The following is a 24243-nucleotide window of genomic DNA, read 5'->3' as shown; positions in this document are numbered from 1 at the left end:
ACTGTTACAAATCTGAGGATGTCTGGACCTAAATTTTCAGACAAATATTGGACTGGTTTAGCATGCATATTTTCCCAGTGAAGCATTCCAAAAGACCAAAAGAAAAGAAACTATATAAAAAATCAAAAGCAACTCTGCTCACATAGAATCAGAAGTTAGTTAAAACCACAAAACTTGGGTGATTACGAGGACATCAGGCCAGTCAGCCATCTTTTTCTTTGCACTGCTCTGAGACTAGGCACCAGAGAAGGATGTGAAGTATTTCTCTTCAACTTACTTTATATGCTGTGGAAGCCACCACCATCATTCCGTAGCTTTCAAGGGGAAATTGATTGCTTAATGTCTAATCAAGGCTACCTAAGATTTTCAAAGATGTACAAGATGAACATTCTGGCAAAAATTATAAGGATTTACCATTGAGGGAAAACATTAGTGAACAAATATGGAGACAATTCATGTTCCCTAGTCATTCAAAAATGCAAATTAAAGCAAGGCACTTTTTAAATTAATATAAAATATAGTAATGGTAATACTTAGCATTAACTATAACAACAAGAAAAAGCCCTGTAGTGAACTAGGCCTCTCCTATGCTGCTGATGGGAGTGGCAATTGATCATAGTACATTGAAGGCAATTTGGCATTCCATAAGAAGAGCCATAAAAATGAGCATTCGTATCTTTTGTTCTAGTACTTCAACTTCTAGAAATTTAAATGTCCTCTATGGAAGAAAATAATTGTAATACTAGAACAAGTTACCTGCACGATGTTCACTTTGGCATTATATATAATAGTGTACAATTAGAAGATAACCAAATAATCAATAATAGAAAAGTAATTAATTACATAGTAGTATACTCAACAAAATTCTTTGTAGCCATTGATATACAACAATGAAGGAGACTGTGCAGCCATATGAAAATATTTATAATATGATGTTAAAGTAAAATCAAGCTGCTGAATTACATGCACACTACAATTACGACCATGGAAAGTGTGTATATTCATCTGAACCAAACTGGAAGGGAAATGAGATCATAGCTCTAATACAGGGTGAGATGATGGGTGTTTTCCCTCTCTATATATTTTTATTTATTATTAATTTTCCTTTAGGAAAACACATGCTGTCTTAAAAATATAAAAGCAAAATACCAAATTTCATTTTATGATAAAAGTGTGATGGGAATAGTTAAAGAATATTTATTTCCATTAATTATTTACAAAATTATGTTCTTTAGAGAAAAAGCATGATTTATTTTTCATTATATGATATTTTACTACCCATAGAAGTATATTTCTATGGAACCTGAAAGTCAATGGAGAATTTACAGGCATTCACTTTAAAGTCAATATTTTTTAACTTTATTTTGAGGTAATTGTGCATTCGCATGCAGTTGTAAGAACTAATACAGAGGGTTCCCATGTACCCTTCACCCAAGTTTGCCCCAGTGGGAACATCTTGCATAACTATGGCACAGTATCACATCCAGGACGTTGCATTGACATTGATACATTCCATGCACTTCATTCAGATTTCACCAGTTTAGTTTTGCTTTTTTCAGATTTCACCATTTTTACATCTCTCGTTTGTGTGTCTCCTCTACATTTTTTATATTTTCAGTAAATTGCATGTGTGTATAATCTTTTTAATGAGAGAAATTTCAGTTGGGAACAAAATAAGTTAAAGCAACTAAGTCTTCTGGTCCATTTAAGCAATTGAAACTCCACTATCAAGTCACTTCAAATGTGGTTGCAATTAGATGGTAACTGTAATATGAACATAGTTTTTAGTAGCGCAATATGATGTTGAAGAGATTTTTATTGCTCTCTCCCTGACAGTATGCTGGCTACAGAGAGAGTGCCCCATTTTCTTCTTCATTCAAGTAATTATAGTTGCCCTGGACCCTGGGAATCTGCAATAGAAATATATTTGTGAAAACAAGTGGGGCATCACAATGACTTGACATTTCAGTGATCCAACTGTCAAAGAAAGTTAGATTTATTACATAATAAAAATCTCTTTACTTAATATTGCAACAAAAGAAAGGACCCACATCAAGTGCACAAGTCCCTTTGCTGGAAATTGTTCACTCAACAGAACTGGAGCAATAACTGGAAGAGCTAGGTGGCTAGAATGCTGATGAGGCAGGCTGAGTCTGTGGGGTGGGGGTGGGATTTGGGGGGAGGAAGCCTCGGGTCCCCAGTGCCCTGGGGGAGGCTACTGAAAGTGAGGAGTGGGGCATACAAGCACAGTAGCCCTGCAGGCTCTCCATTGCCTTCTCATAAATGAGAATTTTCAACTTCCTTCTGCCATACTGAACTCCATTACTTATTCTACCACAAGTACCTGTGAAATTGCATTAAAGCTCAGACAATGATTTTATGCACTGAATTGATTTTCAAGAGTCTAAATGCCCAAAATGGAATGTGCTTGGCTAGAAATAAAAAATGGGAACTACTCAATTTTTTATCACCCCAGTGTGGAGTAGTAACAATTAAAGAGAATGGAAAGACAAAATATACAAGCATCATAAATTAAGGGCGCTTAGGCCTTAAAATGTTGTGAAATCGACCTTCCTTTAAAAAAAACCCCACTTTTTATAGGAATATATTCAAAACCTGAGCCATTAGAAAAGACCGTTTAACAGTGCGATTGAGGTCTCCTCGTGCTCATGTCAAACATGGTTGTATATTATTTACCTCATCTGTCATAAACTGCACTGAGACTGACATTTTTGTCCACCTCTCATTGAAAACCAATAATGTTGTTTAGCTAGAATGTTCCTAGAAACAGTATTTTGCCAGTATTTATACACACATGCAAACTAACAGTAATTCTATAGCACTGTCATATAATGTGGCCTTATGATTTAGCTGCTTTCTCTGGAGCTCAGTTTTATATGTCATATCAGTCTTCTTGTGCTGTTTTGGTCCCTATTTTGTGTGTGTGTTCAGGAAAGCATGCTTCTGCCCACATGCGCCAGTCAGTCCTCTCACCCAGAGCAAATGTGGCGCTAACTCATTCAGGCGATCAGAATACCAATGACTTTGGGAATTTCTGAAGGGTAATAGAGACTCCACTTTAGCTTTTCCTTTTTCTTCAAAGGTATGCAATGAGGCTGAAGAACTTTGCAAGCCCGTTGGCTTCGGATGGGGACAAAAAGCTAGCAGTATTATGGTGAGTCCCATGGAGGCTACAAGGAAACTGCTGAAATGTCACAGTAGGATTTGAAAACTCCAGATCAACTTAAGCTGCTTACCCCAGATCATTATTCTTGTTTTCCATTAAACTATTAAAGGATAACTAATGGATTTCTTCAGTCGCTCACTAAACATTTACTCTCCTAATTTATACCCTTATCAAAATGGGATTTTAATGCTTACCCCTTCCCTTTTAAAATTTTTCTTTATTTACTTATGTTCCTCAATCTAACCATAGGGGAGTAACTGCAAACTATGAATCAGCATTCTTCTTACAGTTTATAGGTTTCATTAAGCACTAGCATTAACATAAGCCTCTCCTCATCACCACAGCTACCGATGTTTATCACTTCTCTACTTGAGGATGTTTAAATTGAAGAAGGACCATGCTATGAAGTACTCCAGATCACTGATGGAATATTTTAAGGTAATTCCTATTTTGTATCATTTATAGGTACAGGGTGATAAAATCACTAATCATGGCTGGCATGTTATTAAATGTCAAATGACAAAGACAAGGTTGTTGCTGCCAAAGGCTTAACCTCTGTCATCCCAGCCAGCCATGGCCCTTCCATCCCAACTTTGGGGCTCAGCAAAGAGCATACATCTGATTTGATTACAGGGAGAGAAGGTACAATAGTACAACCCCCTGACTATTTTCCAGACTGACCAAATGGCCCTTGGCAGCCTCTTAGTTGCAGTTAGAGGGATGCTATTTTCTGCCCTGCCCTGCAAGGTGGGCTCTGGTATAGTTCAAGTCTCTTGTTAAATGAGAAGTCAGTCCAGGAATCTCTCAGAGGTGAGAGAAGTCACTGTTGCCACCCTGGCTCTGAGTGGACATCCACACCCCTGGAAGGCCTTTGGCCATGGGGAGTCTTGGAGTGTGGTGGCTGCAATTTAAGACAACTGATTGCCTTGGTTACCAAAACAGACAAACAGATAAAGCCATCATGTAGAGAGTTGGCATTTTTACCTTGCACACACACACACACAAAAAAAATTAGGCAACCACAAAATGCAATGCCAAAATTTGGGAATGAGCCCAGATAAAAATTGTAAGCAGCAGTCTGGTGCTAGGCCCGGCCATTGTCTCCTCCAACAGTGGCCCATGATTTAGAGTTGGGAGGCTCAATGCTCTTTCTGTTGGAGAGGTCTCCAAAAGAAAGGAATATATATATATATATAGCCAAGTGCATGAGATCTTTTGGCTAAATTGCACCAAAGCAGTTGTTTGAAATGAATCAAATCATGACCTTACATCAAACATCCAATCAAATATCCAGTGAGTGGTGGTACACAGCTGTATGAGGACACTGTGACTTCGCTGGGAAAAAGCAAGTTCCCCAGCTATTATATGGTGGAGCCATAATTCCATAAAGCTAGTGCTCATGTGCGTGAAAGGGAGAAACATACATCATCTCACCATCCCTTTGTATGTCTACCCTGTCAACCTATTGTCTAGAAAGGTGGTTCTTGAACTTAAACGAGCATCAGAATCCCCTGGAGGGTTTGTGAAACCACAGAGTACTGGGCCCCACCTGTAAGTGTCTGATTCTGTAGGTCTGGGGCCAGGTGCAACAATTTGCATTTCTACCAAGTTCCCAGGTGATACCGATGCTACTGGTCATGTTATCACACTCTGAGAACCACTGCCCTAGTTATCTGTCCTCTTTGGCCTGTCCTGTGTAGCTTTTAAGGAATTGCAAAATTCCAAGCAAATGCTAAATAACTCATTCATGTAGAAGTATGTTGAGGGTTTTTGAGGATAAAAACGGGAGTGTGCAGAACATACCTTAAGTGTGGGTTTCTGCAGCTCCAGGGAAGCTTTGCATTCTTACTGGACTCCTGAAAATGTTGACTCTTTCTCTAACAACACCCCTTTTGCAAATGGGGCTGGGCTGGAAGCCCAGAGGCAGAGGAGAACATCATCTGGGCTGTGACTGCCAAGAGCAGGTCTGAGGCAGGCTCAATGCCACAGGTGTCGTGGCTATTGGTGCTGCTTGAGCTTCAACCTGGCAAGGCCATTATAATGAGCCTGATCCCTGTCCTGTTGTGATAATGCTGAATGTCAGATTTTCTTCTGATCCACAAGAGTGTGGCTATGAAAATACAAAGAGGCCCATTCTTTAAACCAGCCCAGTTCCATCAGAGATACAAAAGAATGTTTAGCATTCCATTGCAATGCAGCTCCGAACCTTGTTAAACACAGAAAATCTTCAGCCATGAGGATTTGCATAGAAAGATAGCAAATCAAGGTGATTCCTCAAAACAAACAAACAAAGGGAAAAATGCTATTTGATTCTGGCACATTCCCGGGATATTAGAAATTACAGTCCACCCTGCATCCCAGGGAAAAAGTTTGCGAGTGGAGCTAAAGGTGAAAAGCTTACTTGTACTCTGAAGAGCTTGTTTTGCAGAATAAATTTCAGATGAGGATAATTAAACCACTTCTTGGAGAACCGAGTCTGATTTCACTGGGCCTTTTAGTATATAAGATCTTTCATCAAGTGACTTTCATGGTCCTGATTGGAGCCCACTAATTATCCTAACCAGCTATTTTCATCGAGTATGCGTCGTGGTGTGCTGACGTGCACATACATCCCAGCTCTGCATCCCGAAATGCTGCAATCAATATTAATGTACTCTAAATCACACTTCCATCTGTTTCTGAATTAATAAAACACAAAATAGATGTCCTTATTTCCCTCTCTCTTTCTCTCTTTTAGCAAAATGCTTCAAAAGTCGCTCAGATACCATCTCCATGGGTAGGCAATGGAAAGTAAGTATTTTATGAAAATTGCTTTTTCACAAAAATGAGTGATTTAATAGACCCTAAATATTTTACATTGATAACTCAGGAGCAAAGGTCAATTCTGAAACTACAGTCATTTCTGTGCACAAAAAATTCTAGCCAGGTTTCAGCTAATGACAAGACAGAAAAGTTTGAAATGATGTGGTTCCAATTCTTTAGCTATTTGATCTTTAAGCCAAATTATAGCCATAAAAATATCTTCTAATGAGATGGCAAGCACCATGCCATTTCAGAGAGGCAGGGGAAAGTTAAGTCTACTGCAGTGATTTGTCAATGATTCACTCAGTAATGAAAGACCGATGAAATATTCATTGATATATGATAAGTGCTATTTAATAAAACCAAAGGCATAATAGTGCTAAAAATGTGAAGGCACTCGGTCAGCCAATTATCCAAGCCTTCATGATGACTTTTTTATTAATACTAAGACACCCTGACCTAAAATAAAAAAGTATTTACTGTAATGCTGATCTTAGGCTCAGTGAACTCACTCATGCCTATGGCCTTATTTAGAGTTCTCTTTGCTTGGGGGAGGTCAGTCTTAAGAGCAGAGGAGTAGGGTCCAAAAACCATTGACTTGGTTCTGAGGATGCCCTTGGCTCACAGGGTAAGCTAAGTGGGCCCCTTCCTCTATCTGGGCTTGTTTCTCTCTTGCTAAAATGAACGGTCTGGACCCAATGCCCACTGAAGAGACATTTCATATAGAAAGTGGTTTGAATCCCAGTTCTTATGTAGCTAGTTAGCCTTGCTAACTTGTCTGAGCATCAGTTTCTCCTCTGATTCCCAAACCTTCCTCACCACCCTAAGCCCACTTCCCCCCTAGCAGTGGAAAGAGAAGCAGAAAGACCGTGGACATAGACTGTTGCCAAGAGCCTGTTTTACAACTTCAAGCTGCTTTTTCAATTTTTCATCATTTCAAAATTCTTGCATCTCTAATCAAAACATTTTCTTCAAGAGTAAAACAGTCTCCACCGCCACTTTATAAATATCTACAAAGCATACTCCAAAAGCAGTGGGACAATGAATTCTACTTTGAGATCATAAAAATATTCAGAGCTAAGGAAAGATCCATTAAAACCTACGCATTAACTCAATTACTGTAGTGAAAGGAAACACCATTTAAAATTGTTGAATTAGGTCTTACTCTTACATTGATGAACAAAAGGGAAAGGAACGCTTCTCTCTGGAAGTTCAGAAAATAAAAATAACCAGGGAAAGGCTCAGATAAAGCTGTTTTCTCTGAGCACAAAGTAAAGCAAGGGCAATGTCAGGTAAGCAGCTATTAAAGGATCACTGGGGAAAAAAATGTTTTGTTTTTTTTTTTTTAATTCCAAAACGAAAGAACTCAAACATATCCTAAGCTTGTGAAGTCGCATGAAAAGCCTCCTGAAATGATTTTTTAAGCAGCTTCTGTCTGAAGAAAGCACACTCCCTTTAGTAGGCCATAGAGCTTTTGAATGAGACAACTCAGAACAGTTGCCCAGGGGTTACATCCTGTTCATTCAGCAAACACTTCAGGCACATCTGTAGCACCAGGGGCTGGGGACACAGAGCTGAATTCAATGTGGTGCCTGCACACCAGAAGCACACAGTCCTGTAGAGGGAGGTGACAGGTTTGAAAAAAGTGCTGTGGGAGCCCAGGAGAAAGAGCTTGGGCCTCCCTGTGTGGCCAGGAAGGGCTTCTTGTCTGCAAGCAAGACTATGGCCTGATTTCCCAGTCAATGAGCATAGTGTACCCTGCAAAGGGCCTCTCACAGCACATTCCATGAGCTTCACTCTCTGACTTCAAACACTCCTAGGCCAGCCAGCAATTAGGAAGTCAGTTGCCCAGAGGTGGTCATGGCATGGCCAGCTCTCCATGGATGAGGGCTGCATAGGAAAGTATCTGGATAGACAAGCAAGGGATTGAGAACAGACCTTCAGGATCCAGCCTCTGTGGAGGCTGAGGAAAGAAAGTACAAAGAAGAAGCAGTTGGCAGAAGGAGCAGAAAAATCTACTTGGTTTAGAACAAGGGTCAGCACTCTATAAAGGGCCAGATACTACATATTTTTGGCCTTGCAAGCTAAGAGGTAAAACTGAGTCTGTTATATAGAAGAATATAAGAAAGAAAACAAATTTCCACAGTAATATAGAAGAATATAAGACAGAAAGCAAAGTTCCACACAAATTTCCACTGACAAAATTCAAAATATATTAATAATTAAGTATAATTTTTGAAATATGTCTACTAAGAAGAAGATTTCTTTTTTTTTTTTTTAGAATAACATTTTGCTTAGTAGGAGTTCAAAGTTAGTGTTGCCTTTCTCGTCAGATTGATTGCAAATATTCATGTTTTCAAACCATTTGTAGCTCGCATGCCATACAGAAACAGGAGGGCCAATTTGCCAACCTCTAGCATAGAGTTATGGAAGCTACATTGTGGAGAGTTTAAAAGGGCTGGGCAACAATCTCAAATGTCACAGAGAGGTAATAAAAAGAAAGAGGGCTAGGAAGACTATTGAATGTTGAAAGAAGGAGGCCTTTTGAGGTCTTCAGAAGAGCTATTTCAGTACACAGGTGGATGTAGGTGTCACATTGAAAGAGTTAGAAGAAGGGATATCTCCACTTGTTTGAGACATTAGCCAGTTCAAGGAACACAAGGAGTCTGGTGGTCACTGAAGGAACCATCCAGACCACGCAAAAGATTCTCTCCAAGTTTCCAGAGTGCTGTGCCTATGTGAACATAGATGAGATGCCTACAAGCCCAGGGAGGGGGGTGGAAACAAAGCAATGTGGACATGAAGGAGAGGATAGAGGTAGACACTCATGTCAGATAAAATCTTTAGTCAGGTGGATGGTAGGACTTTGAGGCAACATGGTGGGATGGAAAGAGAATGGGCTTTGGAGGAAAACAGACCTATTGTTAAATCCTGGCTCTTTTGCTCTTTCAACTGTGTGGCCCTCAAGAAGGAGCTGAACTTCTCTGAAGCCATTTTGTCATCTGTGAAACAGTGGTAGCAGACATTTCCCCGCAGAGCTTTTGTGAAACTCTGAGCACTATGCTCAGCACACAGTAACTGCTCAATAAATGCTGACTGCTGCTATTGGTGCCACTGGTATTATTTTCATTGTTGCCTTTTTAAGTTGGAAAGCATAAGTCATCCTGCCCCACAGATCTTGGTCTGTACTTCAGTTTTGACTCTTATGCTACATTGTCAGAAAATATAGGATTTTGCTCTTCTGTTAGATCATTAGCTCTTTTTCAATAAGGTACCATGCATCCTTTCATTCGCCAAATATTCATCAAATGCCCTCTATGTATGAGACAGTCTGCCTGATCCTTTACAAACATATACTCTATCCTTATGCTATACACATTGTTCTCCTTCTTCCTTCCAGAACACTTTATATGCAGTGGATTGTAAATAAGGAATAACAGCAATCCAATCATTTATTCAATTTGTATTCATTGAGGACACATTCTGTGCCAGACACTACTTTAGATGCTGAGGTATAGCACAGGGCAAAGTAGACAAAAACTCTTGCCCTCATAGAGGCCACATTCTATTGGAGGACAAAGACAATGACAAATATGTGGCATGCTAGATGAAGGTAAATGTCATGGAGAAAATGGAACCAAGGGAGGCAGACAGAAAGGGCTGCTGTGGAGAGGGGAGGGAGAAGTTGTACAATCTTGAATCTTGAGTAGGGACATTAGAGAAGGATGGCAGATCAAGCCATGCCCATATCTGGGAGAAGCACCTTCCAAGCAGAGGAATGGCAGTGGCCTCTGGAGTGGGAGGGAGTATGCCTGATGAGTTTGAGAAAAAGCAAGGGGGTGAGTGTGGCTGAGAGGTGAGAGAGGATGGTAGGTTGGCAAAAGTGGTGGGAAGCATGTGCTTGTGTGTGCATGCTCATTTGCATGTGCCATGGAAGTGTGAAGAAAAGGACGAGATCTGCATGTAGACACATACAAAGAGCAGGAAGGGGAACCCTAAGCAGTGATGAGAGCCAAGTCGGAGTTGGAGAGCACACCAAGGTGAGTGAGCTCTGCATCAGCCTTCTTTTAGCCACAGTCACAATTTCTTAGGCAGGATTTATAATAACTTTTTTCATTTCATGAGTACAACATGAGGTGTGCAAGTGCTCATCAGAACACATCAGATCTTAGAGCCCAGTGTGAGAATAGTAATGACCCAAAACAAATGCTTACTCTAGCTCTTCTAGCTTCTGCTACTGAGTATTTAAGAGAAAGAAAATAGGGAATGGAAAGGGAAGAGAACTCCTAAATAACACCTCAATGTGATCAGCTGAAAAGGAAAAGGGCTTTTCAAGATGTACAAGGTAAAGAGAGATGATTTTCTTTCCCTTATGACTCTGGACATGGCTGGAAATCATTGAATCCAACTTTTTCTCTCAGTTGAAGAAAGTAAGGCTCAGCAAGGGGAGAGAACATGCTCAGGTCTCCTGGTATTCCAGTACCTCCTTCCCAGCACCCCACAGTCCCTCTTTCAACATTTGTGGCACTTGACAACTTTGTCATCTTCTCTAGAGATTACAAGTGAGACCATATTCCATTCTTGCCATAAATTGACACTTAAGAGTCAATGACCACCACTGCGGGAAAAGACTAGAAAATAACATTTGCAACCTACCACAACAAAGAAACCAAGTATTCACTGCTTTTTTGTCATTAGCTAACTCTTCTCTGTCTAAGCCCCTTAGTGTGGACATCTCCTCATCCCACTCCTACCTTGAGAATAAATCATTCTACCAAGAAGTAAGAAAATATCTCAGAAATCATAGATATGGCAGGAATACACTCACACCCTCTTATAGCAGACAAACGCAGAGCAAGTGTAAGGATCTACTTCCCCCATCAGACCAGAACATACCAGAAGTTAGTTCTGTTGGTAGAAATGGTCCAAATCTCTCCTGTGGGTATAGGCACAGCCTGTGTTTTTGAGAAGAGCATTTCAGTTGTAATTGCTCCCAGATCTAGTCTGGAGTACTTCAGCATTTTGGTACCCTGTGATTTCTGCTCCCCCAAATCATATGTGTGTGCTGCCAGTCAGGGTGCATGTCTGTTCTGTGAGCCACCCTGGAAAGTTACAGTTGCCAACAGCAGCAGCTGGTAAGGGGATGGTGTTGAGGATGACATAAGGTTTCTTGGTGATGTTCTAGGGTGTGCTCAGAGGAATGAGGAGGAGGTTCCTTCAAACATGCAGACTCATGGACTGCCAAACACAGCCTTCCCCCATTTCTTTTTCTCTCTCAAAATTTTCTGTCCTGATAAAGTGGTGCATTTGCCTGGACAGTTGTTCTAAGTGTGGCTGGAGGAGGATAAGGAGGCCGAGGGGCACACAGACCTTGCTCCTGTGCAAAGGAAGAAAGCCGTGCTTTGAGGATGTCCCTGGGTCAGTCTGTAGCAGGCCGACCTAAACCTGGGCCCTAGAGGAAAAAATGACCTCCATGTTGTGCATAGCCAGAGGGTGACCCCTTGTTGCTGATGTTAAAAAATTCAGTGAAAATCTATGTCCAAACATTGGTACTTCCCAAAGTGGGTTCTCTGAAGACTTCTCTTGATAAACCAACATGCAAATGAACAGTCACCAATTAACAGCCTATCTCTGTAGCATGTCTTAAAGAATCCTAAAGAGATATTCAGAATCCTACTTTTTCGTTTCCCCAATACTGCTCCTTCAGGTGCTGTTAATAATTTCACTTTGCTCATTGTGGCAACTGTATTTGGAGCAAACTGTCATTGTGGTTTCCACAAAATACTTTTGATGATAGACCAATATTACACATCAAATGCTTTCTAACTGCCAATAGTTATTCTGCCAGCAGTGAAGAAATCATCATAGCTCTGAGCTGTTTCTTTCTCTGAAACATTGCGACACTTGCTATTTATACATATATATTCAAAGTAAGAGTTACATTTGTGGGTAGAATTCATGCCAGAGCAAGATTCACCCAGATCTCTCTGGTATTTCAAGACAAAAGCAGCAGTGTACATGGGCCCTCAGTGGTTGTCAAAGGTGGTGAGATGTTTAATGTTAGAAAAGGAGAATAGGGGGCTCATTTTACAGCCTGCCACTCTAACCTGGGTGGCTTGGTCACATGAGGCATGTGTGGGGTGGTAATATGCTCTGTCTACACTGGAGTCTCTGGAGGAAGCTGTTGCATTGACGAAAGCTATAGGATGTCCTCAAAGAACAGTCGGTGGGATGTGTCAACAAGCTGTATTCCACTGGGGCTTCGTGTATGTCCACCATGATAAACTTCACTCGAGCCCCACTGTCACTCTTCCCTACTAGCCTAACAAGGCCCATCTCTTTCCATTCCCCAGGAATACTCCATCCCCAGTGTCTCTCAACAACGTCTCTCCCATCAACGCAATGGGAAATTGCAATAACGGCCCAGTCACCATCCCCCAGCGCATTCACCACATGGCCGCCAGCCACGTCAACATCACTAGCAATGTGTTACGGGGCTACGAACACTGGGACATGGCTGACAAACTGACGCGAGAGAACAAAGGTATGCTCGTCTGCTCCACCCATTGCTCCCAGACCACGATGGAGTTAGCTGTGCTCTGCAGGACTTGAGTTTTACCTCGTGGCCTTCTATCTTCCCTGATTTCCAGGGCTTAGATGAAGGAAGAGGGGGTTTACTTAGGGCCGGCGTAGTGACCTATTATTGCTGAGAGTGAAAAAGGTCTGGAATTTTGTTCTCCTTTAAAGCTTAAACTAATCTGAACTGTGATGTGTTGGCAAATAACTATTTTGGAATTTCACTCAGGGACAAGGACCAACACAGAGAAACAGAAGCAAAAGAAAAAGAATGATTTGAAAAGTAATTAAGATCCCGTTGGCTTCTGTTTATTTATTTATTTATTTACTTACTTATTTATTTATTTTTGAGAGGTGAAGTTGAACTAAGGCCTTCTACCTTCACTATAACCATCAGCCCCAGGTGAATGCATGATAATGCTGCTTGCATTGGGAAGCAAGGGCCAAAGCTCAGCTAGTATTTTTCACACACTGACAGCTGACATGAAGGATTGAGTCCTGTTCGTGGTAACACATGAGGTTTGCTACAAAACAAATGCAGAGAGGACTCTGCTTCACCAGAAAGTGGGCCAATGGTCTTTGGTGACCCATGCTACCATTTGTGACCCTAGCTATCATATAGGCTCACAACAAAACCTCAATATCCTAATGAAGGTGGGAAGTAAAAATAAGCTTTGCTTTTGCCTTGGCCATTCATTTGACTTAGCTGATTCTGGCCCAATAGTCACAGACTGCCCTACTACACTCAAGGTCAGGACAGCTGTGGGCCTTTCAGAATAAGGGTGCAAAGAGGTAACCAGCAGTTTAGATTAGTAGAAATTTCTGGCCAATAGTGGGGAGACATTAGCATCTTTCACCATCCAAGTTACATGGGGTGGGCTTGAGTGTTGCTAGGTCGCAAGCAGTCACAGTGGGCCCTCTGGTTCAACAGCCATGGATTCAACCAACCACGGATCAAAAATATTCAGGAAAGGAAACAATAAAAAATAACAATACAACAATAAAAATAATTCAAATTTTAAAAATATACTATAACAACTATTTACAGAGCATTTACATTGTTTTAGGTAATATAAGTAATCTAGAGATGATTTAAAGTACACAGGAGGATGTATGTAGGTTATATGCAAATACCACACCATTTTATTACAGGGATTTCAGCATCCTCTGTTTTGGATATCCACAGGGGTCCCGGAGATGACTGTATGTGGATTTCTAGTCATCAGGTTGGGGCTGCTGGCCACCTATGTGCAGATAGATGGAAGTTCCCATGAGTTTGACCAAGAAGGACTTATTGAGCCTCCTGGCCCAATTCTTCTCCCAATCCCTGGAGTACTCACAGCCCAGAACTCCTGGGAATATGTCAGGAGTCGTTGAGTTTCACACACTTGTGATTTTTTTTTTTTTGAGACAGGATCTCATTCTGTCACCTGGGCTAGAGTGCAGTGGTATGATTGTAGCTCACTGCAACCTCAAACTCCTAGGCTCAAGGGATCCTCCTACCTCAACCTCCTGAATAGGTGGAAATACAGTCATGCATCGCCACACCTGGCACATTTTTTAATTTTGTATTGAGATGGGGGTCTTGCTATGTTGCTCAGGCTGGTCTTGAACTTCTGGCCTCAAGCAACCCTTGGCTTGGCCTCCCAACGTACTGGGATTATGAACATGAGCCACCATGCCCGGCCAGAGTCTGAACTCCTAAACAATAAGCTACACCGCAATAAGCTACACAACAATAAGCTACACATGGCAAGATTGATAACAGGTCTTTAGAAACCTTCGTTGAGATCCTGAACCACTTGCTTGAACAATGGACAATTGCTAACTTGTCTACTTCTCTAGACTTCTGGAAATCCAGAGATACCTGGAACACACAACCAGCCCCATCTAAGGGTTATAGAATTGCAAAGGAAGACATATCCATCTTAAGATTTGCCTTGCTTGTCTGCCTCCACCCTCTCTGTCTTATTTTGTATTGGTAACTAGAGGACATGTCAATATTTATGGATTTCCCTTATCATTTCATCCATTTTCAGAATCTGTTAAAGTAATTCCTTCTAAATTAACTACAGAACTTTCCAGGAGCAATGTGGTGGCTGTGCTGATGTTAGGGTGAAATGATGCTAACCTGGTCATTAGCACAGACTGTCAAGGAGTTGCTAAATTCCTTATGTAATATTGAATCACAACAACTCTGTCACTCCACCAGCAAAGAGAAAATGTGTCCTGCTAATGCTGTCACTGGGCTTTTCAGTGAACTGGGGAGAGGACCTAGTGTGGAATCTTCTGCTTCCAGCCTTGAGTTTCACATGCTTGTCATTTTTGATCTGCTTAGCTTTAGAGATTCTTCTCACATCTGACTTGTTTGTATAGAAATGGGGGAAATGAGGAGCTTCGTATTTGATTGGAGCTCTGCATTTCACTGGAGAAAAGCGTGCACTTGAACCTTTTTCTACCCAACTGTCCAGTGGAGATGGGTGAGGTTGGGTGTCCCAGTGGAAGGTCTCCACCTCCACCTCGTACCAGCCCACTATGCAGCTGCACATGGCTTATTGCAGAAGGTTTTGGTGCTGAAATGGGCCAATGGGATTGATGCTGCCCTCTGGCCTTTGGTCTAGAAGCCCTGTTCCCTTCCTGCCCAGCTGCTTACACTGCTTACTTGGAGCAGTTATTAAAATGGTGACCTGGGCATCTAATTAAGAATGCGGCAGAGGGCTTTGTACAGAATACCCAGGGAACATCCTGGCTCACATGAAGCTCACATTCGTTCAACAATGACTAGGACCTTTAACATTTTCCTTAATATTATCTTCCAGAAGAAAATATTTTAGATGCCAAAAGTAATTTACTCCTATATCAGCAGAAATTATTTTTATTGCAAAGTACAGGTTAAAAAGTATCACATATGTGCACTTATGTGTTGATCAGTTAATACCAATTTGATGGTGAGTACATGTGGTGCTTGTCTTTCCATTCTTGGGATACCTCACTTAGTAGAATGCGTTCCAGCTCTATCCAGGAGTATACAAGAGGTGCTATATCACCGTTGTTTCTTAAAGCTGAATAGTACTCCATGGTATACATATACCACATTTTATTAATCCACTCATGTATTGATGGACACTTGGGTTGTTTCCACATCTTTGCAATTGTGAATTGTGCTGCTATAAACATTCGGGTGCAGGTGTCTTTCTTATACAGTATCATTTGTTCTTTTGGGTAGATTTGGGGGAAGGGGGGAGGGGGGAGGAGGGAGGAGGGGATGGGTATATGCATACACAAAGAGTGCAATGCGCACCACCTGAAGGATGGACATATTTGAAACTCGGACTTGGGGGGGGAGAGGGGGAAAGGGTAACATACATAACCTAAACATCTGTACCCCTATAATATGCTGAAATAAAAAAAAATTAAAAAAAAAGAAATACAACCAAAAAAAAAGTATCACATAATCAAATTAAGTCAATACCTAGAGAAGGAGCCCATATGTTATATATAACGTGAAGAATAAATGCATTGTTTGGTGAAATACCATCTGCTGAACAATCAAGCACATGTAACCCACTCATGGAAATTGCTTTCCAAGAAGGCAGGAGAACATCCCAACCACTTTAGGGCTGTCTCTGGATCCACCCCCTACCCTGCCCCCAATCCAGATTGCTCACCCTTGGCCAGCATAGGCATGGTTTCCTCATAACTGAGGCTGCCTCCTCCTTCAGGATATCCTTTGTTAGTCAGGAGCTAACAAAGGGGACACCAGAGAGCTCTCTCATAGCCAAGTGCCAGATAAATGAATTCAAATGTCAAAAGGGATCGCCTAGCTAATTTTTAGACATAACATGTTTTTTTTCCACATACTACCTCCACCCAGCAAGGCAGACATTCTAAAACTCCAGTCACATTGGTTAGCAGTGTAGCCTCAGGCCTGCCCCCTTCTCCAAGTTAGCCAAGGGGGAATCAGCTGGGCACTCCTACCATTCATGCCCTGGGGTGGGGGGCAAGGGATGTTGCTATATCACAGATACTTGCAGGTCATTTTCCATCCCTAAAGTAAATCTTGAATAAGACTTACCAAATCAGATTCTTCCTAGACGTTTATTTGGCTCTGGAGGCTGATGGCTATAATTGCTGTCTAGATTCACTGGCTTTGTCTACACCATGCCAAGAAAAATTAGCAAACTCAGTTCATTTAGACAAAAGGAAAAGAAAATGTTTTCAATCCATTGACACAAAGAATGACAGCTTGACAGCAGATAGACCATGGCTCCCCACAATTTTGTGTGTAAAGATCCCTTTCTAAATATAAATTTGTAAGATATATATAAACATAAATTTATTATATAGTATAAAATATATTTAAACATGTTTATATGTAATTATGTGTATATTTTTAAATATACAAATATATTACATAAAAATTTTTATATAAGTATATAGACAAATATATACTTATATATAATATATAGTGATATATATGTGTATATATTTTATATATATAAAAAACAAACTTCTATAGGATTATAATGTACTTTTAGAATCTGCTGAGAAAATATATAGTGTTTTTTTTTAAGAAAACTTGCTGTGAATTAAGTAACAGATTTAGATAAACTTGTGCTTTATTAATCACAGTAACACAAACACTGTGGGTGCTACAGAGTTTTGGAGCTCACTAAAGATTAAAATAACAGTGCTTGATGTATATATATGGAGTTTTGGTCCCCTAGTAGGCACTCTATAAATTTTTGTTGAATGAACAAACAAATAAATGAATCACTTCTCCAACATGCACGTGCTTGTGGTGTTGCATGAAGGCTGCTTTTCGATGTAGTGCATATTTGCATGGTATCATGCGACGGTCTGACCAAGGATTGCTCTGCTTTTCAGAATTCTTTGGCGATCTGGACACGCTGATGGGGCCTCTGACCCAGCACAGCAGCATGACCAATCTTGTCCGCTACGTTCGCCAGGGACTGTGTTGGCTGCGCATCGACGCCCATTTGTTGTAGTGGGTGCTCTCCCATCTCTGGTGTCACCACCCATCGCTCTACCTCTGCCAGCGCACCGACGGTCACTGGTGGAACTCCACTCATTGGGGAAAGTTCTCTTTGGTTATGTTTCTTTTTATGCTTCTTTTGATCTCTGTGAAAAACAGAAGTCATTGTAAGTGGACACTACAACTTGAGAGCAGTGTGTGTTTTATTACTGAGTCATTTTCAGCATTTGATATGCATTTCTTAGATCCCACCATATTTTTGTGCTTTTTAGAATGACAGTCCCTACAATATTATTGTAAGTCCACACTACCCAACACAAAGAATGGGAAGCACTTGTGAAGATGACAGGTTCCTGAGAACATAGACACAAGGGACCTGCCGAGATTTGCACCAATAACCGTCCTCCTATTATGTCCACAAGAGAATGTGTTTCAGAATCCATTGTTAAACTTTTGTGGTTCCCACATAGTCAATCTTCAGGTGAGAATTTTCATTGCCGAAACCCACTGGTTAGATGTTGTAACAACATCATAAAATCAAGAGTATCAAGAACATAAATGAGCATAACAAAATGCCACACTTAAAATGATGCTATGCCACACAAACAGAGGACTTTCTTATTAGCATCCCTTTCCTGATTCCCTGTTTTTTTAACATTTTAATGATGAGAAGGAGGGGCAATATTTATTTTGACAACTTTAAAGCATCAGCTGGCATAAATAAATGAACTCCATGATTTGAAACATAAATCCTCACCTGGGCTTCTCTTTGTGCAAAGCTCTCCTTCTGAGGAGCAGTTTGGTGGATGCACACCTTGGTAGCCAAAATGCTACACTCTAGTCTTAGAGTTGGGAGATAAGAGAGGTCTGGAAAATGTCCAAGAAGGAATTCACACTTCTGCCTCCTTTGCAGTCGGTAGGCGGGTCCATCATTGGCAGGATTTTTCAACTGTATTTTGCTCAAATCTGTGGAAACAAAAGTCAAGTTATCACTACCTACAAGTAATAATATCCAGTTTTCTTCTTAGTTACTTTAAAACCTGGACTTCCCCAATTATTATCCACATTTTCTATGTTACAAAATTTCTTTCTTTTTTCTACTTTCTTTTGTCTTTTGTCTGTCTTTCCTTTCCTTTTCCTTTTTTCCCCTCCTTTGGCTCATTAGCTTTTGACTGAAATATGAGCACTGATTTTTTATTAAAGTCTATATTAACATGAATCATTTCCATGAAAATCCCAAAGAAAACTCCAAACTCTTTAAGTAGTAGCTAGCTTTAAAAAAAAAAAAAAAAAAAAGCAATGAGTCCTAGGGTAGTCTTTACGCTGAGGTGCTTCAAAAGATCCCTGAAGATTCAACATTTCATCTAATTTGGAAACATTTCCCCATTGGTTGTGACTACTCCCCCTTTTACAATCCTTTACATTCATTTTATGTCCCTAAATATCACAGTGTAAATATCATCTTTGGTGTTCCAGCTCACCAGAAGAGTTTCCCACTTGTAGTAAACACTATCCATGCATTAGTTACTTGTAATTACCTGCCAGTATATAATTCCGCATAGCCTTTAATCTTCTGAGTTATTGAATTCTATTCACTGAGTTATGACCAGATAAATAACAGATATGCATATGAAAGATGCAAACTTGTGTGATTTTTAAAGCAAGTCATACAGGTCTGTGACAGGAACAGCAGGTGATCACTCTGCAGTCTCATTGGCAAGGTTAGATATATCCCCAGTTGCAAAAGAGCCACACTTAAGCTGCGCTCTGGTCATCTTTGAGTTTAAGGCCCTTTGTTGTATAATAAGGTTGTGGAAGTTGTGCTCTAATGGCTGAAGCCATGTTGTTAATATGGCTGATGGGAGCATCTCAGCCGCTGAACCCAGCACTTTTTATACTCCCACTGTGGTTGAGCTTTACATTTACAGTCTCAACAACATTTAAGCATACACACACACACACACACACACACACACACACACAAATGAAACGTGAATCTTTTCTGAGCCTCTTAAATGAGGAAAGTGATAATATGAAAGACTCTGAACACCCAAGGTGGGTGTCACATATAAAAATTAAGCTGATGATTTAGCAGTGATTCAGGTTCTCTGTTTTCCATGGCTTACCAGGTAGAGTGCCTGGCTATTATTATATAATGAAGCCCACTGGCTTTACTTGTAAGTTCAACCTAGACCACAATCCTAGACCATCATGGATTTAGGAGTAGTTTCTTCTTGAAATTCAGTCTCTGGAAACTAGACATTAGAATGCTAGGGGCAGTTTCCCAGGGAAACAAGCATATTGCCTCATGGATGAAAGACTTGCAACTCTAGTTTCAGCAGCTTGTTATATCTACTTACATACAACAGAGAGGCAAGAGGATTCTCTGTCGTCTCTGGCGGCTGAATATAAAGCATGTGCCAAGTCAGCAGCACAGTTATCGAATGTGACAGTTGCACTCTGGATCACCACCTGATTATTTAGTAGACCCATTTATAAAGCAGTTTAGAAACCAATTAAACATGGAGGATGAATTACCTTCCTATCCCTTGAGATAAGACATCTTTCGGTTTCATGATTAAGAATTGTTGCTGTTTTCTAGGCACTCTATTCATCACATTGTAAATGGTGATGTGTGTCGTAGGTGTGCAGCTATTTGAGGGATTGAAGGATTGATATATTTTGTCAAGTGAATCTCTTCAGCATATCACTTTGTGGGAGGGATATGAGACATATGTGTGGCAGTGAGAAATCGTGCCTCTATACTTTGATGGAGACTTGGTGAGACACAGCTATTAATAAATAAGCACATGGAGGTGGGGAAAAGGGCAGAGTAACAGGCAGCTCCACCTGAGCAAGTATACTGAACCATCTCAGCCCTGCAACTTGACTCAGGTAGGGCCACCATTATGCCTTCCTTTGTCACCCAAGCTCCAACAACAGATGTTTTAGAAGTTTGAAAAGTTTGTGTTATGATGTTGGCTTGGCTTTGTATTTTTAATTAACTTTGGATTTTTTTAGTGGTTTCGTCATATTACTGTCTGAGTTTGGTAGGTAGGATTAATTTGAAAAGAGTTTGCTAGTGTGGTCCTCCGGGTAGAATTTAGCTGTAAGCATGTTGTTAGCCAGCACATAGACTGTTAATTACTTAATAATCTCATTGGGAAAATACTAGTAGTTTTGTATTTGGATGACATAATTGGAAAAGCAGATTAGCTGCTGCTACTTTTAAAAGACTTGAGGTTGGGATGCCTATTTTCCATGTAAGGAAATAAAAAGATCCAAATCTTCAGGAAATAACCAGTTGCAAAATTAGAAACCATTGGCTAAAATATGTTTTGTTGAGTTTCCAAATGGATGGAGTTTCATTTGGACATAAATTGCTAAGTGCATTGGATTTGGTCTGCATTGGAAAGATATTTGTTCTATTGTATCTTTCCTGAAGCTATCTGATTTGGATTTTGTTTTATTCGAATTTGCATCCTGGAGGTTAAAGTTGGAATTTGAAGTTGAAAAGCATTTTTGAAGGCAGAATCGATGGAGTTATTAGGGTGAAGCCCTCACGTACTTCTCAACAGACATGATAAAATTCACCTGCTTGAGTTGGCGGGTGGGAAAACCAAACTGGATCACTGGGTAGGACTACTCAGTAAAGCAATGAACTTCTTGCTTAGAGAAGCATCACTGTCCCCATTGAGAAAAAAACGTGTGGCAAGATGACATAGCTACACAATATCAAACAAATGGGTCGGTTCAGTGCCCCCAAATTCCATTCTATGGGGAAAAATTATTGGGCCAGTTGTCAGTGTTCTGTTACTCGACTGGCAGACAAAATTCTTCGTTGTCGTTGTTATCGTTGTTGTTGTTGTTTCTCATTTCCACTCGCACAGCCTTATTCTCATAAACTCTGATTCATTTTCTCTTTGGTGTTAGCAAACTCCAGCAACAGAAATGGCATCTGTATATTGATAATCAGCATTTACCCTGGCAGAAGACTGATCAGATAGGCTGGTCTCAGACATTAATCCTACCATCTGATATTTTTGGTGAAAAAAAAAGTATTAATTCCCTTTCCATTCTCCTCCTCACAAATCTAGAAGCCCTCTTTATCACATTTTACTCTGTAATCTATCGACTAAAAGAAAATTTCATTGTGGGGAGGGCAGGGGGGGTGTGGGTGGGGGTGGAGGGTGGGGAAGCCCCTCGAGGCCAGATTGCACTTCTTGCCCCTTTTTGCTTCTGACATGAGATGTTAAAGAATTATATTCATAGTGCTCACATTGGGTTAGGGGACACTGAACTGCTTTTCAGATCCATGATCAATCATCATTCTTCTAAGAGATTGGAGCTTTGCTGTTTCATTAACTGTGCAGTGTAGACTAATGGTGTTTAATAAAAATCATTCAAAATTTCAAACTCTTTTGCCAGTGACCTCAATTTTGTTGGCTCTTTGATTTTTATCAGACTTTGAGGAGGGAAGGGGGAAGCAAAGGAAACCTGCTTCCAGGTCCCTGGCAGGACGCTGCAGTGGCAACTCAAGCCCGCCTGCCTGCCAATAGTCGCTGGTGAGCAGCAGCATGCAGACCAGCTGTGGGAAGCCTCCTGAAGAATGTCCCAGTGGATGCTTTCAGCTGGGGATAGCTAGTTCCTACTGGTGTATTCATTGTTCTCCAGTCTCTGCAGCAGGAAGCCAGCTGCCATGTCCAGAGAGAATTTCAGATGCTTTACCTTTTTGGTTTTGTCCTGCATCATTCATGTGGCTACAAAATAGAAGCGTCTCTGAGAGTAGAGCCCAGTGTGGTGGCAATGGGTAGCCAAACGCACCCTAGATGTGCATGCCCTCCAATGGTTCTTCATCACTTATGAAACTGGGGGGAAAGGAGCCCCTGGAGAGGAAGCAAAATTGGAGAAACCTCAAAGAGGCCAAGTTAATGCCGTGTTGCCCAGACCCAGAGCTAGTTTCTCCTTTGCTCAGCCTGGCATGCAACCAGTGGTGTGCTGGTAAAATATTTAACAACCAGCTCACTGAGAATAGAAAGCACCTGATGTATAGCATTTGCCAATTTCTATAGTGTAAATATTCCCACCATGGCTGATTTGAAGCTACCAACCATGACATCACTGAGCACAGGGATGGGAAGAGATGCACACAATCGGCTCTTGTCAGCCTGGGCATGCCAGCCCCAACACAGCACTGGATGCAGCCAGTCAAAGGGGGTTCAAATTTCAGAAGTCTCTTTATGTGGACACACGCACACCCCCCCCCACATACACTTCATTGACTAAAACTATTACACTAGTTTAAAATATGAATCAACCTTCTGTGAATGTAGATAGTTTACAATGAGGCCCTAGAGGTATGGGCTGCCCTGGTGGCCTGGGTTTTAAGCAGGAGATAGCTGAAAAGAATGAAGCCCTCTTGAGCTGAACAGACAGATGGATCAGTGGTGATGGTTTCATCATCTCCACATCTCATAGGTAAAATAGAAGTGAAATAGGCACTTAGAAACTCATGACTGGTTTTTAAAAAGAATATGTGAGTGTTATTTTTAAATTATTATCATTATTTTAATTTCCAAATGGTATTTCTAACTTTTAAGTGTAACTTGGATAAAGTATTTACCAGGCCTCTATGGAGAATAGCACAATCCAAAATGTACTGTGTTTTCTTGTTATATGGAAACCCAGTAATTCTCTCATCTCCACATTGTGGTTCATAGGGTTTTTCTTTAGTTATTAGGGAATCTAAGTTTTTTTGTTAACATTTGGTTTTAATTAAAAGTATCTACACACTGACCTACCTCTGAATTCAAACCGCAATGTTTCCAGTTTCAATTACATGACTAATGTTCAGAAATTATCATCCAAACCAAAATAATTCTCTTTTCCACCCAATATTAAGAGAACTAAGATCACTAAAAAGAAGGCATAAACTGCAGTATATTTTTCTAGGACAATGAGGCTTTCATTAAATACACACACACATGCACATATACACATTTTTTTTACTGGGCCCCCTCATCATTCATCATCTTGAGAAGAGAATAGAAAGTCTCAAAGGATCCATTCTCCTGGTCCTGTGTATCTTCTGCAGTTAATAAGAAGTTTGTATCTGGAAAGGTTGAAGAACTTGCCCTAAAATCCTATTTTTCTTTAAACATTTCCATGTTCTGTCTGGGTCTGTGTCCATGGTCAAATGCTAGCCCTGGAGAAGATCCATGTCTTGCTCTTTCTTTCTGGCCTTTCTGTCTTTTGCCTCTGCAGTTCCTTCTGTGGCTAGCACAATAGCAACATTTGCGGGTCAGTCCTCTTCATGGTATTCCTACATTTGTCCTTACTGGAGAATGGTAACATCTGTGTCTAGTTTAATTAACATTATACCTACACAGGGACTCTGAGTCCCCCCAGGCAATGGACTGGTGTTCATGGCTACAACGAGCTAGAAATGTGTTTAATATCATCCCGTTGCAAAGCCATCCTCACTAATCAATCATATTCACCCACGAATATTCCAAATGAGATTGATCCTGTCTCAAGACAATTTGTCAAATACATAGTTTTCTTCCTGGATGACTCTACTGTCTCGATATTTTAGAAAGAGAAATGTCTGAGATGAAATCCTTCACATTTATTCAATTCTACAAACTGCTGTTTTGATTCCTATTTTCACAGGAGTAGTGCT

The 24243-nt window shown here is 40.6% G+C and overlaps 1 protein-coding gene across 3 annotated transcripts in view; it reads left to right on the top strand.

Annotated features, from left to right (window-relative positions):
- The window catches only part of AFF2 (AF4/FMR2 family, member 2), a 491308-nt gene extending 473664 nt beyond the window's left edge, over positions 1-17644 (top strand). For all 3 annotated transcript variants that reach the window (XM_012665266.1, XM_012665264.1, XM_012665265.1), the window contains 5 exons: positions 3104-3175; positions 3532-3625; positions 5925-5977; positions 12343-12533; positions 17453-17644. In XM_012665266.1, coding sequence (XP_012520720.1) covers positions 3104-3175; positions 3532-3625; positions 5925-5977; positions 12343-12533; positions 17453-17574 — 532 coding nt within the window. In that variant the 3' untranslated portion in view covers positions 17575-17644. The remainder of the gene's footprint in view (positions 1-3103; positions 3176-3531; positions 3626-5924; positions 5978-12342; positions 12534-17452) is intronic.
- The last annotated feature ends 6599 nt before the right edge of the window (positions 17645-24243 follow it).

Source organism: Propithecus coquereli, unplaced genomic scaffold, assembly GCF_000956105.1.
Source record: "Propithecus coquereli isolate 6110/MARCELLA unplaced genomic scaffold, Pcoq_1.0 Scaffold99, whole genome shotgun sequence".
Lineage (NCBI taxonomy): Eukaryota > Metazoa > Chordata > Mammalia > Primates > Indriidae > Propithecus > Propithecus coquereli.
This window is presented reverse-complemented; position numbering and strand designations above follow the sequence as displayed.